This window comes from Anolis sagrei, chromosome 6, assembly GCF_037176765.1.
Source record: "Anolis sagrei isolate rAnoSag1 chromosome 6, rAnoSag1.mat, whole genome shotgun sequence".
Classification (NCBI taxonomy): Eukaryota; Metazoa; Chordata; class Lepidosauria; order Squamata; family Dactyloidae; genus Anolis; species Anolis sagrei.
Genome location: NC_090026.1, coordinates 3,060,098 through 3,079,185, shown reverse-complemented (window position 1 = coordinate 3,079,185; position 19,088 = coordinate 3,060,098). Strand labels below are relative to the sequence as shown.

At 45.0% G+C, this 19,088-nt stretch overlaps 1 protein-coding gene across 3 annotated transcripts in view; it reads right to left on the bottom strand.

Moving 5' to 3' along the window:
- Positions 1-19,088, bottom strand: part of EPHB4 (EPH receptor B4) — a 112,705-nt gene that overhangs the window by 13,169 nt on the left and 80,448 nt on the right. For all 3 annotated transcript variants that reach the window (XM_067469667.1, XM_067469666.1, XM_067469668.1), the window contains 7 exons: positions 18,014-18,170; positions 11,592-11,694; positions 8,336-8,406; positions 4,172-4,285; positions 3,839-4,086; positions 3,178-3,393; positions 509-658 (listed from right to left, as the gene is read on the bottom strand). In XM_067469667.1, coding sequence (XP_067325768.1) covers positions 509-658; positions 3,178-3,393; positions 3,839-4,086; positions 4,172-4,285; positions 8,336-8,406; positions 11,592-11,694; positions 18,014-18,170 — 1,059 coding nt within the window. The remainder of the gene's footprint in view (positions 1-508; positions 659-3,177; positions 3,394-3,838; positions 4,087-4,171; positions 4,286-8,335; positions 8,407-11,591; positions 11,695-18,013; positions 18,171-19,088) is intronic.

Here is a 19,088-nt window from a genome sequence, read left to right as displayed (position 1 = left end):
TGTCAGGGGTGATTTGAATGCAATATTCCTGCTTCTTGGCAGAATGGGGTTGGACTGGATGGCCCAGGAGGTCTCTTCCAACTCTAGGATTCTATGATTCTATGACACCAAATTTGGACACATGACACCTATCAGGCCAACGAGTGACCATCACTCATAAAAATCCTGCAAAACACAGTGGAAGGGACTTAAAAAGCCGAAAAAGAAGAAAAATACATTACAACACATGCGCAAAACCACATATATACACAAGCACACATATATACACATAAACACAAATATATACACATACAAAACACATATACATAGACTGGGCCACAGCAATGCGTGGCAGGGGACGGCTAGTGTGTGTGTGTATATACATATACATATGCATATGCATATACATATACATACACACACACACACACACACATATATATATAATATGATTATATGGTTATATAACACTGTGACCAGATGGCCTTTGGAGTGCCTTCCCGTGCGGTGATGGAATAGCCTCACTCACATCCTGGTTGGACATGTCCCAATATGGCCGTTCCCCAAAGGACATGACTTCCCACATGACGATGCCGTAGCTCCAGACGTCACTGGCGGAGGTGAACTTGCGGAAGGCGATGGCTTCGGGCGCCGTCCACCGGATTGGGATTTTCCCTCCCTAAAACGAGAGGGAGAGAAGGAAGGGGGTCAAGCCAGGAAGTTGGATGAAGCCTGTACCAGGCAGAGAGACCAAAAGTTCATGAGGTCGAAGTTAACCCATGTAGGAGTAAGCACCCAACCATTTGTCTAGCTTGCTGTCGACCTTTGCAGCCCGAAAGACAGTTGCATCTGTCAAGTAGGAAATTTAGGTACCACTTATGCGAGGAGGCTAATTTAACGAATTTAGGAGTAAGCACCCAACCATTTGTCTAGCTTGCTGTCGACCTTTGCAGCCCGAAAGACAGTTGCATCTCTCAAGTAGGAAATTTAGGTACCGCTTATGCGAGGAGGCTAATTTAACTAATTTAGGAGTAAGCACCCAAACATTTGTCTAGCTTGCTGTTGACCTTTGCAGCCCGAAAGACAGTTGCATCTGTCAAGTAGGAAATTTAGGTACCGCTTATGCGGGGAGGCTAATTTAACTAATTTAGGAGTAAGCACCCAACCATTTGTCTAGCTTGCTGTCGACCTTTGCAGCCCGAAAGACAGTTGCATCTGTCAAGTAGGAAATTTAGGTACCGCTTATGCGGGGAGGCTAATTTAACTAATTTACGACATCATAAAACTATCCAGCAGCCCTGCAAAAGAATGAGGAAGTTCTCCATCGGTGTCACAAGTGGACGGTAAAGCAACAGCTCCCCCGGTGGCCGGAATTCAAAGCATGAAGCTGAAATGTTAAATAGCCTCTGTGTGTCTGTCTATATATGTTGAGTGTCTATGGCATTTAATGTTTGCCATGTATATGTGCCTTGTGATCTGCCCGGAGTCCCCTGCGGGGTGAGAAGGACGGAATATAAATATTCTATTTATAATATTTCTAATAATATAATATAATGTATATACATATAATATTTATAATATAATGCAATATAATAATATTATAATTATATATTTATATTACATGTAATATTACTAATAACATTACAATATAATGGTATAATATAGTATATTGTATATACATATAATATTTATAATATTGTAATGGAATGCAATATAATACTAATAATAATAATATATTGTAATTATATATTTGTATTACATGTAATATTACTAATAACATTACAATATAATGGTATAATATAATATATTGTATATACATATAATATTTATAATATTATAATGTAATGCAATATAATACTAATAATATGATATTGTAATTATATATTTATATTACACGTAATATTACTAATAATATTACAATATAATGGTATAGTACAATATAGTAATTTTTTTCGCGTCAGGAGCGACTTGAGAAACTGCAAGTCGCTTCTGGTGTGAGAGAATTGGCCGTCTGCCAGGACATTGCCCAGGGGAAGCAGGATGATTTGATGTTTTATCATCCTTGTTGGAGGCTTCTCTCATGTCCCCGCACGAGGAGCTGGAGCTGATAGAGGGAGCTCATCCACCTCTCCCCGGGTTCGAACCTGCGACCTGTCGGTCTTCAGTCCTGCCAGCACAGGGGTTTAAACCACTGCACTGATATTGTACTATGCTAATAATATAATATATTGTATGTAATATATACCTTGTAAGCGGCTCTGAGTCCCCTTCAGGGTGAGAAGGGCGGCATATAAATGTCGTAAATAAATAAATAAATACTGTAAATAATCAATAAATAATAGTAAACATATTTTGGCCTCCTCCCCTTGCCACCCTATTTACATCCTATTACATTTGGCCCAGCCATAGGTTTTTAAATTCTTGTGTTTATTGTCTACTTGTGAGTTATATTAATTGTATTGTTTATTTTATTTATTGCTTGTTGTTTTTATTATTGCTTGTTGTTTTTTGATGTGTTGTTGGGCTCGGCCTCATGTTAGCCGCTCCGAGTCCCTTGGGGAGATGGTAGCGGGGTATAAATAAAGTATTATTATTATTATTATTATTATTATTATTATTATCCTGGCAATGCAAAGAGATCTTAGGCATTTATTTATTTATTTACAGCTTTTATATTCCGCCCTTCTCACCCCGCAGGGGACTCAGGGCGGATTACAGTGTACACATATATATGGCAAACATTCAGTGCCAATTTTTGACATACAACAAATACAGACATACACAGAGGCTATTTAACTTTTTCTGGCCACCAGGGGAGCTGTCGCTTTCATCGTCCATCTGCGATGCTGATGAAGCACTTCCGCATTCCCCGCATGCTTCCCCGCTGGAATGCTTTGCTGGAGTCTTCTTTATGGCCCCATAAATCAGTTAATTTAGCCTCCCCACACTTTAAGGTGGTACCTTATTTTTACTACTTGACAGATGCAGCTGTCTTTCGGGTTGCAAAGGTCGACAACAGGCTACACACAATTGGTTGGAAACCCACTCCAACCCGGGCTGGCTTTGAACTCATGACCTTTTTGGTCAGAGTGATCTTAATGCAGCTGACACTCAGCCGGCTGCGCCACAATCCCAGTGCTGGGATCTGAGCGGGAACGACATGGGAAGGTGTTGATATGGAGGGTGACCTCAACCTACCAGGGAGCTGGTGTAGGTGGGGTCCGAGGAGTTCTCCTCCAGGAAACGGGAGAGACCGAAGTCAGAGACTTTGCAGACCAGGTTGCTGTTGACCAGGATGTTGCGGGCGGCCAGGTCCCGGTGGACGTAGCTCATGTCCGAGAGGTAGCGCATCCCGGAGGCGATCCCCCGCAGCATGCCCACCAGTTGGATGGGGGTGAACTGGCCGTCGTTCAGCTGCGAGGAGGCAAACGAGGAGAGCGTCAAGGCACAAAGCCTGCATTTCTAAACTGCCCACAAGACCTGGTTCCGGTAGTTGGTCCACCCACCAAAACTATGGCCGACCACTAAATCAACACGCAAGCTGGGGAGGGAGCAAGCTTCCTTTCTGCTTCCTTGGAGACTAGGACGCGGAACAATGGCTTCAAACTACAAGAGAGGAGATTCCATCTGAACATGAGGAAGAACTTCCTGACTGTGAGAGCTGTTCAGCAGTGGAACTCTCTGCCCCGGAGTGTGGTGGAGGCTCCTTCTTTGGAAGCTTTTAAACAGAGGCTGGATGGCCATCTGTCAGGGGTGATTTGAATGCAATATTCCTGCTTCTTGGCAGAATGGGGTTGGACTGGATAGCCCAGGAGGTCTCTTCCAACTCTTTGATTCTATGATTTAATTATTATTTTACCCGCAGGAAGGAGTCGAGGGCCCCGTTCTCCATGAACTCGGTGACGATCATGACAGGGACGCTGCTGGTGATGACGCCGTCCAGGCGGATGATGTTGGGGTGCTCGAACTGCCCCATGATGCTGGCCTCGCTCAGGAACTCCCGCCGCTGCTTCTCCGTGTAGCCCCCCTTCAGCGTCTTGATGGCCACGTAGATCTCCTTCTTGCCGGGGACCTTCAGGAGCCCGCGACACACCTCCCCAAACTCCCCTGCCAAGGAAGGAAGCATCTGGTGAGGGGCCAAGAGGGTCTCCATGCAAAGAGAAGGTCTCCGGAAGGGCCCGACCCGCCTTACCTGCCCCAATGACCTCCTCGATTTTGACATACGAGACGTCAATCTCCTTGGCGAACTCGCGCACGGCTTCGTTGGGATCCTCATAAGTGAAGGGATCGATGTAGACTTTGGTGCCTGAAGGAAAGACAGACAGAAGCAGGGGTCCAGTTAGGAAGGCCTGGGGAAGTTGGGAGTTTTTGGGACTACAATACCCAGAATCCCTGGCTATTGCAGCTCCCCAATTTGCCAGCTCTGCTGAGCTTGGGACATGAAAGATTGACAAAAACTTCTTCTGGCTAAATTAGTATTGGGTTGTTGTAGGTTTTTTCGGGCTATATGGCCATGTTCTAGAGGCATTTTCTCCTGATGTTTCACCTGCATCTATGGCAAGCATCCTCAGAGGTAGTGAGGTCTGTTGGAAGTAGGAAAAATGGGTTTATATATCTGTGGAATGACCAGGGTGGGACAAAGGACTCTTGTCTGTTGGAGCTGGGTGTGAATGTTTCAACTGATCACCTTGATTAGCATTTGATTGCCTGGCAGTGCCTGGAGCAATCTTTTGTTGAGAGGTGATTAGATGTCCCAGATTGTTTCCTCACTGTTGTGCTGTTGTAATTTTAGAGGTTTTTTTAATACTGGTAGCCAGATTTTGTTCATTTTCATGGTTTGAGAACACAGAAATGCTGGACCACTCTCACAACCACCATGTTAGACTACACAGAGAAGCCATTGAAATCCACAAGCATGTGGACAATTTCAACAGAAAGGAGGAAACCATGAAAATGAACAAAATCTGGCTACCAATATTAAAAAAAACTCAAAAATTACAACATTAAAACAACAGAGAGTAAACAATCAGGCACATCAATTCACTCTCAACAAAAGTTTGCTCCAGGCACTGCCAGGCAATCAAATGCTAATCAAGGTGGTCAGTGGAAACATTCACACCTAGCTCCAGCAGACAAGAGTCCTTTGTCCCACCCTGGTCATTCCACAGATATATAAACCCTTTTTCCTAGTTCCAACAGACCTCTCTACCTCTGAGGATGCTTGCCATAGATGCAGGCGGAACATCAGGAGAAAATGCCTCTAGAACATGGCCATATAGCCCGAAAAAACCTACAACAACCCAGTGATTCCGGCCATGAAATAAAACCCATAAACAAAAAAGTGCTCGTATTTCTCAGGGATTGGCGCGACCGAGAAAAATGTATAATATCACAATGGACGACCACCTCACCCGCCTCAAAGGAAACCTGCTACAAAACAGGAGCTTTTTTGTTGAGTTCCAGGGCCAGAGAAGCAGATGGCGGAAACAGAAGAACGGCCTGCCTCAGGGGAGCATGCTTGCTCCATCCATGTTCAACATCTACACACATGACCAGCCACTGCCAGAAGGGACGGAGAGCTTCATCTATGCTGATGATCGTGCCATCACCGCTCAAGCAGGGAGCTTTGAGATGGTTGAACAGAAGCTCTCCGAAGTTCTAGGTGCTCTTACCGCCTACTACAGGGAAAAAGAGCTGATCCCTAATCCATCTAAAACACAGACATGTGCCTTTCACCTTAAGAACGGATAAGCATCCCGAGCTCTGAGGATGACCTGGGAAGGAATCCCAATGGAGCATTGCAGCGCACCCAAATACCTGGGAGTCACCCTGAACCGTGCCCTGACCTACAAGAAGCACTGCCTGGACATCAAGCAAAAAGTGGGCGCTAGAAACAATATCATACGAAAGCTGACTGGTACAACCTGGGGATCACAACCAGACACAGGGAAGATATCTGCCCTTGCGCTATGCTACTCTGCTGCTGAGTACGCATGCCCAGTGTGGAACACATCTCACACGCTAAAACAGTGGATGTGGCTCTTAATAAGACATGCCGCATTATCACGGGGTGCCTGCACCCTACACCACTGGAGAAATTACACTGCTTAGCCGGTATTGCACCACCTGACATCCGCTGGGAAGTAGCAGCCAATAGTGAAAGGACCAAGGCAGAGACATCTCCAGCTCATCCCCTGTTTGGGTATCAGCCAGCACATCAATGACTTAAATCAAGACATAGTTTTCTAAGATCTACAGAGACACTCGGTGGAACACCCCAGCAAGCGAGAGTCCAAAAGTGGCAGGCCCAAACCCAGAACTTGATACCAAATGAGACTCCCCTCTGGGCACACAGAAAACTGGGTGACTTGGAAGGCGCGGAACAGACTGCGCTCTGGTACCACATGAGATGCAGAGCCAACCTCAAGAAATGGGGCCACAAAGTGGAATCCACGACATGTGAGTGCGGAGAAGAGCAAACCACTGACCACCTGCTGCAATGCAACCTGAGCCCTGCCACATGCACAATGGAGGACCTTCTTATACTCACACCAGAGGCACTCCAAGTGGCCAGATACTGGTCAAAGGACATTTAATCAACTACCAAGCTTGCAAATTTTGTGTTTTGTCTGTCTGTTTGTTTTGTTCTGTTAGAAATGTAATATAATGACTGGTTGCCTGACATGACAAATTATTATTATTATTATTATTATTATTATTATTATTATTATGAAATATTTGCATGGGGCATCTTGGAGATGGGAGCCAAGTCCAAACACAAACTTCATTGATGTTCCGTAAACACCTTCTACCCTGAAGGTCATTTTATACCCATTAGTTCAAATAATTTTGTGCATGAATTTCCTCAAACTACAAGAGAGGAGATTCCATCTGAACATGAGGAAGAACTTCCTGACTGTGAGAGCCGTTCAGCAGTGGAACTCTCTGCCCCGGAGTGTGGTGGAGGCTCCTTCTTTGGAGGCTTTTAAGCAGAGGCTGGATGGCCATCTGTCAGGGGTGATTTGAATGCAATATTCCTGCTTCTTGGCAGAATGGGGTTGGACTGGATGGCCCATGAGGTCTCTTCCAACTCTTTGATTCTAGGATTCTATTCTATGATTCTATGAGACAAAACTGATCTAAACCAAATCACCCGAAAGCAAAACGGCACATGAGAGCAATTTCAAAAGGCGGGCTTTCAAAGCAGAAAAGCGTTTAGGAACAAGCCAGGGGGTGCTATATAATTATTTCAATTATTTTAACAGTTTTTGTTTAAGTGATCTTAATTGGCATGTTTGGAATAATTATAGGTTTGATTTTGTTTTAATATTTATATGTTACAGGTTTGAAATTGCATTGTTTTTGTGGTTGTGAGCCTCTTGGGGTCTCAATCAAGAGAGAAAAACGGGACATAAATAAATATAATTATAAATAATAATAATAATAATAATAATAATAATAATAATAAATTATTTTTAAATTTTTAATTATTACATTTGGCCCAGCCATAGATTTTTAAACGTCGTTGTGTTACTGTTAATGCCTATTGCTTATTTTTGTTATGAGTTTTGTTTTATTGCTTGTATTATTGTTGCTATTGTTTATATTACTGATGTATTGTGGGCTCAGCCTCATGTAAGCTTCTCCAGTGTGAAGCTTACATGAGTCAGTGGGCCAAAGCTAGTGTCATCCCGAGGAGTGTGAGGTAAACCTCTGTGTGAGAGAAGCCACGTGTGAGAAAGCTCCAGTGCGAAGGCTGCTGTGTGTAAAGCTACTATGTATTTGTTTATTTGTGTTATGGAAAAGATTTAGTAGCCAAAGCCTGTTGGAGTCAGTGGGCCAAAGCTAGTGTCGTCCCAAGTAGTGTGAGATAAACCTCTGTGTGAGAGAAGCCTCGTGTGATTTATTATTATTGTTATTATTATTATTATTATTATTATTATTATTATTATTAAATTGGTGCTTTTGTGAGGCCACCCTGAGTCCCCCCTCGGGGGTGATAAGGGCAGGGTATAAATATAGGAAATAAATAAATAAATAAATACTCCAAAATTGAAAATAGTAATAAGAAGACTCAAATATTGATAATAATAGTAATAACAATAATAATAGGTTCCTGTGAGTTTTCCATGCAGCTGGAACATAGCTATACAGCCCAAAAAACTCACAGCAACCTAGTGATTCCAGCCATGAAAGCCTTCGACAACAATAATAGTAATAGTAGTAATATTTTCAGAGATGGGATGCTCAACCTATTAAAAAATGCTCCGGCCACTGCAGTCTGCTAGGCCCCTCCAATACCCTATTGGGTCCTCCCACTGAAACTAGCCCCACCTCTACCTTTGCACGCACTCACCGTGCCCAATCAGGTACTGTCCTGGTTTGTCCGCATATTCCGCCTCTCGTGACCTGGAGGATCCCTGACACCTGCCAATCAAGGAGGAAGACACGCCCATCAGACAGTTAGCTCCACCCTCCCTTATGAGTCCCTCCCCTAGCCACACTCATTGGACAGAAGAATGGAACTGGTGAAGATGGAAAAGATTTAGTAGGCCAAAGCCTGTTAGAGTCAGTGGGCCAAAGCTAGTGTCGTCCCGAGGAGTGTGGGGTAAACCTCTGTGTGAGAGAAGCCTCATGTGGGAAAGCTCCAGTATGGGAAGCTATCATGTATTTGTTTATTTGTGTTATGGAAAAGATTTAGTAGGCCAAAGCCTGTTAGAGTCAGTGGGCCAAAGCTAGTGTCGTCCCGAGGAGTGTGGGGTAAACCTCTGTGTGAGAGAAGCCTCGTGTGAGAAAGCTCCAGTGTGAAGGCTGCTGTGTGTAAAGCTACTATTTATTTGTGTTATGGAAAAGATTTAGTAGGCCAAAGCCTGTTATAATCAGTGGGCCAAAGCTAGTGTCGTTCCGAGGAGTGTGAGGTAAACCTCTGTGTGAGAGAAGTCTCGTGTGAGAAAGCTCCAGTGCGAAGGCTGCTGTGTGGAAAGCTACTATGGAATTGTTTATTTGTGGTATACAAATGTTTTAGTAGGCCAAAGCCTGCTAGAGTCACTGGGCCAAAGCTAGTGTTGTTCTGAGGAGTGTGAAGTAAACCTCTGTGTGAGAGAAGCCTCGTGTGAGAAAGCTCCAGTGTGAAGACTGCTGCATGGAAAGCTACTATGTATTTGTTTATTTGTGTTATGGAAAAGATTTAGTAGCCAAAGCCTGTTAGCGTCAATGGGCCAAAGCTAGTTTCGTCCCAAGGAGTGTGAGGTAAACCTCTGTGTGAGAAAAGCCTTGTGTGAGAAATCTCCAGTATGAAGGCTGCTGCGTGGAAAGCTACTATGTATTTGTTTATTTGTGTTATGGAAAAGATTTAGTAGGCCAAAGCCTGTTTGAGTCAATGGGCCAAAACTCGTGTTGTCCCAAGGAGTGTGAGGTAAACCTCTGCGTGAAAGAAGCCTTGTGTGAGAAAGTTCCAGTGTGAAGGTTGCTGCCTTTTCTTACGGAAAAGATGTAGTAGGCCAAAGCCTGTTAGAGTCAGTGGGCCAAAGGTAGTGTCGTCCCAAGGAGTGTGAGGTAAACCTCTGTGTGAGAGAAGCCTCGTGTGAGAAAGCTCCAGTGTGGAATGCTACTATGTATTTGTTTATTTGTGTTATGGAAAATATTTAGTAGGCCAAAGCCTGTTAGAGTCAGTGGGCCAAAGCTAGTGTCGTCCCGAGGAGTGTGAGGTAAACCTCTGTGTGAGAGAAGCCTTGAGTGAGAAAACTGTAGTGTGAAGGCTGCTGCATGGAAAGGTACTATGTATTTGTTTATTTGTGTTATGGAAAAGATTTAGTAGGCCAAAGTCTGTTAGAATCAGTGGGCCAAAGCTAGTTTCGTCCCAAGGAGTGTGAGGTAAACCCCTGTGTGAGAGAAGCCTCGTGTGAGAAAGCTCCAGTGTGAAGGCTGCTGCGTAGAAAGCTACAATGTATTTGTTTATTTGTGTTATGGAAAATATTTAGTAGGCCAAAGCCTGTTAGAGTCACTGGGCCAAAGCTAGTGTCGTCCCAAGGAGTGTGAGGTAAACCTCTGTGTGAGAGAAGTCTCGTGTGAGAAAACTCCAGTGTGGAATGCTACTATGTATTTGTTTATTTGTGTTATGGAAAATATTTAGTAGGCCAAAGCCTGTTAGAGTCAGTGGGCCAAAGCTAGTGTCGTCCCGAGGAGTATGAGGTAAACCTCTGTGTGAGAGAAGCCTTGAGTGAGAAAACTCCAGTGTGAAGGCTGCTGCATGGAAAGGTACTATGTATTTGTTTATTTGTGTTATGGAAAAGATTTAGTAGGCCAAAGCCTGTTAGAATCAGTGGGCCAAAGCTAGTTTCGTCCCAAGGAGTTTGAGGTAAACCCCTGTGTGAGAGAAGCCTCGTGTGAGAAAGCTCCAGTGTGAAGGCTGCTGCGTAGAAAGCTACAATGTATTTGTTTATTTGTGTTATGGAAAATATTTAGTAGGCCAAAGCCTGTTAGAGTCACTGGGCCAAAGGTAGTGTCATCCCAAGGAGTGTAAGGTAAACCTCTGTGTGAGAGAAGCCTCATGTGAGAAAACCCCAGTGTGGGAAGCTATTATGTATTTGTTTATTTGTGTTAGGGAAAAGATTTAGTAGGCCAAAGCCTACTAGACTTAGTGGGCCAAAGCTAGTGTCGTCCCAAGGAGTGTGAGATACACCTCTGTGTGAGAGAAGCCTCATGTGAGAAAGCTCCAGTGTGGAAAGCTACTATGTATTTGTTTATTTGTGTTACGGAAAAGATTTAGTAGCCAAAGCCTGTTGGAGTCAGTGGGCCAAAGCTAGTGTTGTCCCAAGGAGTGTGAGGTAAACCTCTGTGTGAGAGAAGCCTCGTGTGAGAAACCTAGTTCTTGTAAATAGTGCAACCATATTATTTTACTACAAAAAATCCTCCAAAGGAAGATATAACATTGGTTTGTGTGTTTTTATTCTTTTTATCACTTTTGGCCACCCAACAAGGTCACCCAATGGCTGAGCAGGGATTCGAAGTTTGTTTCAGAGACCACCGGTCCAACAACAACAACAACACCGGTGGTCTGTGAACCCTGACGCCTGCCAATAGACTCAAATCAAGGAAAAGCTTTATGAGAACCACCACTCCTCTTGGTGTCCCCCCAGCAACAGCAAGGGTGTCTTTCTGGTCAGGAAATCCCAACTGGATGGCCCTCCATGAGGGTCTTTCTCCAGGGGCAAACCAAGAATGGGCAACTTGGAAGTCCCTGAACAGACTCAGGAGTGGAGTGGGCAGATCAAAAGACAACCTGTCAAAATGGCACTACCTAAAAGAATCCCACACCTTGTGTGACTGTGGAGCAGAACAGACAACTCTGCATCGGTATGCTTGTCCACTATGCCCTGCCTCATGTACAGAGGAAGAATTGTAGGAGGCTACAGACAATGCCGTAGCTGTTGCCCGTTTTTGGTCAAAAGATATTTAGCCACCTGCGATTCTTCTATTTCTATACTAATTATACTAATTTATGCAATGCATTTGATACGAAATAAATAAATAACCCTCCCTCTGTGTGACAATAAGCCCCTCCCACTTCCCTGGTCCCGCCCACATATAGGTTTTGGACCGCCCATCCTTACCGGAGGCAGACCACAGCGACGATGACCACAGCCAGGACCAGGAGGGCCCCCAGGGCGGCTGTTCCCACGATGAGGGCCAGCTTCTCTGTGCCTCCGCCCAGCTCTGCAGGGAGGGTCAAGGAGAGGAAAGAGGGGCACAGAGTTAGGATTTGGGCCAAGCTGGGGGACTGATTCAGAAGAGAAAGATGGAACTTTTCTGGGAATCATAGAATCCTAGAATCCTAGAGTTGCATTCAAATCACCCCTGACAGATGGCCATCCAGCCTCTGTTTAAAAGCTTCTAAAGAAGGAGCCTCCACCACACTCCGGGGCAGTGAGTTCCACTGCTGAACGGCTCTCACAGTCAGGAAGGAAGACTGCTTCTCCCAGGACTGCAGAAGACATAGAATCTTGGCATTATTTGTTGTTGACCTCAACTTAGGGGAACCCCTTGAAGGAAAGATCTCCAAGTCACCCCATCATCCACAGCCCTTCTCAGGTCTTGCCAAGTCATTGCTTTGCTGTAATCTATGCAGCACAGGTTGATCTTCTTCTGAACTCCTTTTGTTGTGCTCCACCATCCAATGTATGCTTGCAATGTGATCTCTAGTGTCGCTTCCTCTCCTGAACCGTATTAGAATATTTCTTCTTCGTGGAGTCTGTGAAATGCACACATATGGGTTTTTTTACATCTGCGCAACTGTTCGGCGAATTTCACAGGCTACCACTCGAAGAAATACGGTTACAGGTAAGCAACGTACACTTGTTCCACCGTCCAATGTATGTTTGCAATGTGATCTCTAGTGTCGCTTCCTCTCCTGAACCGTATTAGGACATTTCTTCTTCATGGAGTCTGTGAAATGCGCATATATGGCTTTTCTTTACGCCTGTGCAACCGTTTGCCGAATTTCACAGGCTACCACTCAAAGAAACACGGTTACAGGTAAGCAACCTATACTTCTTGCTCTCTGGTGCAAATGGTTCTTCCTTGAACGACTCTGTCACCCCCCCCCCCCCCTTTATCTTTTTCTTCTGTGCATAGTTGCAATCTTTTATTGACATCTTTTTGGGATGCATTTTCTACACTGAGAAATGAATACAATTTGACCTTGCTTGAAGTGCTATCACTCAGTGCTATGGGATCATGGGAATTGTAGTTTCACATGGTCAGTAGCCTTCTCACCAAGGAGTGCTGGGGCCTTGCCATAGTCTTGAGCCATGGCAGTTAAAGCAGTATCAAGCTGCATTAATCCTACAATGCAGATGCGCCCAAAGTCCTTCCAAAAAGAACTGCCTTAAGAAATCCATCACTCAGTGCTATGGGATCGTGGGAATTGTAGTTTCACATGATCGGTAGCCTTCTCACCAAGGAGTGCTGGGGCCTTGCCAAGCTACAACTCCTAGGATTCCTCCAGTGGGGAAGTGGGTTAAACCTTTGAGTTGCTGAACTTGTTGACTGAAAGGTCCCAGGTTCGAATCCGGGGAGCAGCGTGAGCTCCCACTGTTAGCTCCAGCTTCAGCCAAGCTAGCTGTTTGAAAACATGCAAATATGAGTAGATCAATAAGTACCGTTCCGGCAGTAAGGTAACAGTGCTCCATGCAGTCATGCCGGCCACATGACCTTGGGGGTGTCTACGGACAACACCAGCTTTTCGGCTTAGAAATGGAGATGAGCACCAGAGTCCCAGATTCGGACATGACTGGACTTAATGTCAGGGGAATACCTTTACTTTTACTTATGGTCAGTAGCCCTCCCATCAAGGAGTGCTGGAGCCTTGTAAAGCTACAACTCCCAGGATTCCTCCAGTGGGGAAGTGGGTTAAACCACTGAGCTGCTGAACTTGTTGACTGAAAAGTCCCAGGATCGAATCTGGGGAGAGGGGTGAGCTCCCACTGTAAGCTCCAGCTTCAGCCAATAGTAGGAAAGGAATGGCACTCCATTACCAACTTAACCCACTGGACCCCCTGGTGGCACAGTAGGTTAAACTGTTGAACTGCTGAACTTGCTGACTGAAAGGTTGCAGGTTTGAATCCGGGGAGCGGGGTGAGTTCCTGCTGTTAGCCCCAGCTTCTGCCAACCTAGCAGTTCGAAAACATGCAAATGTGAGTAGATCAATAGGTACTGCTCCGACAGTAAGGCAATGGCACTCCATGCAGTCATGCCGGCCACATGGCCTTGGAGGAGTCTACGGACAATGCCGGCTCTTCGGCTTGGAAATGGAGATGAGCACCAGAGTCCCAGATTTGGACATGACTGGACTTAACATCAGGGGACAACCTTTACCTTTACCTATGGTCAGTAGCCCTCCCACCAAGGAGTGCTGGCACCTCGTCAAGCTACAAGTCCCAGGATTCCATAGTCTTGAGCCATGGCAGTTAAAGCAGTATCAAGCTGTATTAATCCTACAGTGCAGATGTGCCCAAAGTCCTTCCAAAAAGAACTGCCTTAAAAAATCCTTAGCAAAGGAAATTATATTTTTCGGTTTGTGTTCTGGTTTTTCTTTATTGTAATTGTTATTTGGGCTTGGCCTCATGTAAGCCGCTCTGAGTCCCCATTGGGGAGATGGTGGCGGGGTATAAATAAAGATTATTATTATTATTATTATTATTATTATTATTATTATTATATCTGGGAGTCACTCTGGACCGTGCTCTGACCTACAAGAAGCACTGCCTGAACATCAAGCAAAAAGTGGGTGCTAGAAACAATATCATACGAAAGCTGACTGGCACAACCTGGGGATCACAACCAGACACAGTGAAGACATCTGCCCTTGTGCTATGCTACTCTGCTGCTGAGTATGCATGCCCAGTGTGGAACACATCTCACCACGCTAAAACAGTGGATGTGGCTCTTAATGAGACATGCCGCATTATCACGGGGTGTCTGTGCCCTACACCACTGGAGAAATTACACTGCTTAGCCGGTATTGCACCACCTGACATCCGCCGGGAAGTAGCAGCCAATAGTAAAAGGACCAAGGCAGTGACATCTCCAGCTCATCCCCTGTTTGGGTATCAGCCAGCATGTCAACAACTTAAATCTAGAAATAGTTTTCTTAGATCTACAGAGACACTCGCCGGAACACCTCAGCAAGCGAGAGTCCAAAAGTGGCAGGCTTAAATCCAGCACCTCAACCAATGGCTGATACCCAATGGTACGGTTGCTGATGACACGATAAGTAAATTATTATTATTATTATTATTATTATTATTTTCTTGGATTTCTTTCCAAAAGCGTAAACGTGGGAGGAAAAAGCCCCCGCTGGGATCAGGCCGGGACAGGCCCACCTGACCTACTCCTCTGGACCACTAAGGATTAGCATCACGCCGACAGTGAGGTCCCTCCATCTCCAACGCGCACGTGGCAGCAGATGGATTAATCCCTGGCAGACCTGGGGGGCTTTTAAGCCTTCCAGCAGATCCCACGTTTAATCAGAGAAATAAGGGCCGGGTTTTAATCCCGCAGCTTCAGACATATTTCGTTGGTCTATATATTCCGTTTCGAAAGAATCACAAAAATATTACTGCTGCAATTGTCACTGTCCTCGTGCCTTTTCCCCCAGTTTCCCCCAATGATTAGGAGGAATGCTGCTTCGAAATCCATATCATGAAAAGTATTAAAAATACAAGCTAGAAAGAGGTATTGGTCAAAAGCTTATGTGGAAAATTTGTAATTTTATGCATCTCTGCCCCAGATTGTGGTGGAGGCTCCTTCTTTGGAAGCTTTTAAACAGAGGCTGGATGGCCATCTGTCAGGGGTGATTTGAATGCAATATTCCTGCTTCTTAGCAGAATGGGGTTGGACTGGATGATGGCCCAGGAGGTCTCTTCTAACTCTTTGATTCTATGACTGTGAGAGCTGTTCAGCAGTGGAACTCTCTGCCCCGGAGTGTGGTGGAGGCTCCTTCTTTGGAAGCTTTGAAACAGAGGCTGGATGGCCATCTGTCGGGTGTGCTTTGAATGTGTCTTTCCTGCTTCTGACTGTGAGAGCCATTCAGCAGTGGAACTCTCTGCTCCAGAGTGTGGTGGAGGCTCCTTCTTTGGAAGCTTTGAAACAGAGGCTGGATGGCCATCTGTCAGGGGTGATTTGAATGCAATATTCCTGCTTCTTAGCAGAATGGGGTTGGACTGGATGATGGCCCAGGAGGTCTCTTCTAACTCTTTGATTCTATGACTGTGAGAGCCGTTCAGCAGTGGAACTCTCTGCCCCGGAGTGTGGTGGAGGCTCCTTCTTTGGAAGCTTTTAAACAGAGGCTGGATGGCCATCTGTCAGGGGTGATTTGAATGCAATATTCCTGCTTCTTGGCAGAATGGGGTTGGACTACATGGCCCATGAGGTCTCTTCCAACTCTTTCATTCTATGATTCTATGATCTGTATCTACAGCTGGTCCTCCATATTTGTTTATTTACTTTTTTATTATCTAGGCGTTTTATTACTATGTTGACCTTAGAGCAGGCATGGGCAAACTTGGGCCCTTCAAGTGTTTTGGACTTCAACTCCCACCATTCCTAAGAGCCTCGTTTCAAACAGACCTCACAACCTCTGGGGATACCTGCCATGGATGTGGGTGAAATGTCAGGAGAGAATGCTTCTGGAAGATGGCCAGACAGCCCGGAAAACTCACAACAACCAACTTGTTGTAGGTTTTTTTGGGCTATATGGCCATGGTCTAGAGGCATTCTCTCCTGACGTTTCGCCTGCATCTAGGGCAAGCATCCTCAGAGGTAGTGAGGATGCTTGCCATAGATGCAGGCGAAACGTCAGGAGAGAATGCCTCTAGACCATGGCCATATAGCCCGAAAAAAACGAAAACAACCCAGTGATTCCGGCCATGAAAGCCTTCAACAATGCATTCTCACAACAACCCTTTAAACACAAGTTTTCACCCTGGAAATTAATATAGGGGAGGATACTGTTGCTGCCACTCTCCGTCCCAGCACTCTATTTCTATAGAGGCCAACTACAAGCATATTATGAACTACCCCTTGAGTACTGTAACTTCCAGGATTCCATCGCAATAAGCCATAGCAGTTCAAGTTGTGCCAAACTGCATTTGTTTTACAGTGCAGATGTACCTTTTTCATGTAGTGGTACTTCACATCCTCTTCGTACAGAAAGGGGCACCTAAAGGTCATCAAGTCTAAACATGAGATGTCTCAGGGAATTCACCACTTGAGCATCCTGTCTAAACATTGTTTTATCTAAAACCCCCAACAAAGGAGTCCTTCCCACTGCTGAACAGTTATACCTGGCGTTTACCTAAGGTGCATCTATACCAGGCATTGGCAAACTTGGGTCCTCCAGGTGTTTTGGACTCCAACTCCCACCATTCCTAACAGCCTCAGACCATTTCCCCGGAAATTAATATAGGGGGGGATACTCTTGCTGCCACTCTCCATCCCAGCACTCTATTTCTATAGAGGCCAACGACAAGCATATTATGAACCACCCCATTCCCAAGAGCCTCAGGCCCCTTCCTTTTCACCCTCTGCGGCTTAAGACGGGGAAAATAGACCTTGGCATTTGGGAATTGTAGTTGCTGGGATTTATAGTTCACCTACTGTGAAGATGTGTATTTTTATTCTTATGGTTATGTGTTGTTTAAACAGTAGTTAATAAATGGTAAGTATGTAGGATTATATTTTGTTAGAGATGGTGGCTGGCTTGGCTTGAGTTGCTATAGCAACTGTCACTTCACGGGGCAGCTGTTTGCAAGTGGCAGTCTGTAAGCCAGTGAGCTACAGGGAAGACTGATTTCTCTAGTGGGAGAATCAGGGAAGGGTCTGTGACTATTAGAGTTGCAGAAAGGACTGAAATCTCTAGGTAGGGATTCAGGGAACTAGTCTGTGACCAAAGAGTTACAGGAGAAGGTAGTTGATCCTGTGGTGTGTGGAAAACCATCAGGAATACTATAGTTAGAAAACTATAGGGAAGACTGGTTCTTTAATATTAAGAATCAGGGTTTGGCTGTGAGCCAATATAGTTAGATAAGTCAGGTGACTTATTTATGTTAAATGAACCATCATAAAGCAAGGGTAGTGTGTGCCTGTACCCATCTGTAAAAGGAAGAACCATATTTTTAAAGAAACTGTTTGAAATTTTGTGGCAGTAATTTTACCCTCCTTTACACCTACAATAAAAGAGAATTCTGAACCCCATCGGTGATAGAATTGGGCCAAACTTCCCACACAGAACCTCCATGACCAACAGAAAATACTGTACTTTGTGATAGTCTTTGGCAACCCCCCTGACACCCCCTATAGACCCCCCCCAGGGGTCCCCACCCCCATGTTGAGAAGAAGAAAACTGATAATTTAATCCGAAATCATCCAAGAGCCAGAGGTGAAAGGAGTGCACTGCAAAGTCTCAGCAATGGGACAGCATTTCATGTGAGCAATTGGGGGGATAACGCCACCCCTAGAAGGTGGGCTCACTCACCATCGCCTTGTGTCTGGAAGGCACTTTCTGGCCCAAATCCTCCATAGCCAGCCTCGGATCGCGCTCGGACTTGGACACCATACGTTGCCCCTTGGCGCAGGCCAGATAGGGTCACGCGGCTCTTGGACGTCTTGACAAACATGGGCCCCCCAACACCCTGCGGAAGAAGCAGAAGGGTCAGGAAAGGCCTCCTTTAAGGAACCCCCAAAACCCCAACGAAACCTGGTCCAAGCTGCTGCATTCCTTCTTTGGACACAGGAGATGCTTTGTCATGCTTTTCGGTTGTCACTTTTTTGTGTTTGGGAGTTGATTTTGTCATTTGGGAGTTGTAGTTGCTGGGATTTATAGTTTACCTACAACCAAAGAGCATTCTGAACCCCACCAACAATGGAATTGAACCAATGACCAACAGAAAATACTGGTAGGGTTTGGTGGGCATTGACCTTGTGTTTTGGGAGTTGTAGTTCACCTACATCCAGGGATCACTGTGGACTCAAACAATGATGGATCTGGACCAAACTCTACACGAATACTCCATATGCCCAAATGTGAACACTGGTGGAGTTTGGGGAAAATAGAATCTTGACATTTGGGAGTTGTAGTTGCTGGGATTTATAGTTCACCTACAATCAAAGAGCATTCTGAACTCCACCAACGATGGAATTGAACCAAACTTGGCACACAGAACTCCCATGATCAACAGCAAATAATGGAAGGGTTTGGAGGGCATTGACCTTGAGTTTGGGAGTTGTAGTTCACCTACATGCAGAGAGCACTGTGGACTCAAACAATGATGGATCTGGACCAAATTTGGCATGCATATTCAATATGCCCAAATATAAACACAGATGGAGTTCACATTTGGGCATATGGAGTATTCGTGTAGAGTTTGGTCCAGATCCATCATTGTTTGAGTCCACAGTCGTCTTTGGATGTTGGTGAACTACAATTCCAAAACCAAAGGACATTGCCCACCAAATCCTTCCAGAATAACAAAATCATAATTTTTTGATTGATGGTCACTCCTTGTGTAGTGAGACATTTTGTTGCCAAATTTGGTGTGATTTCGCTCATT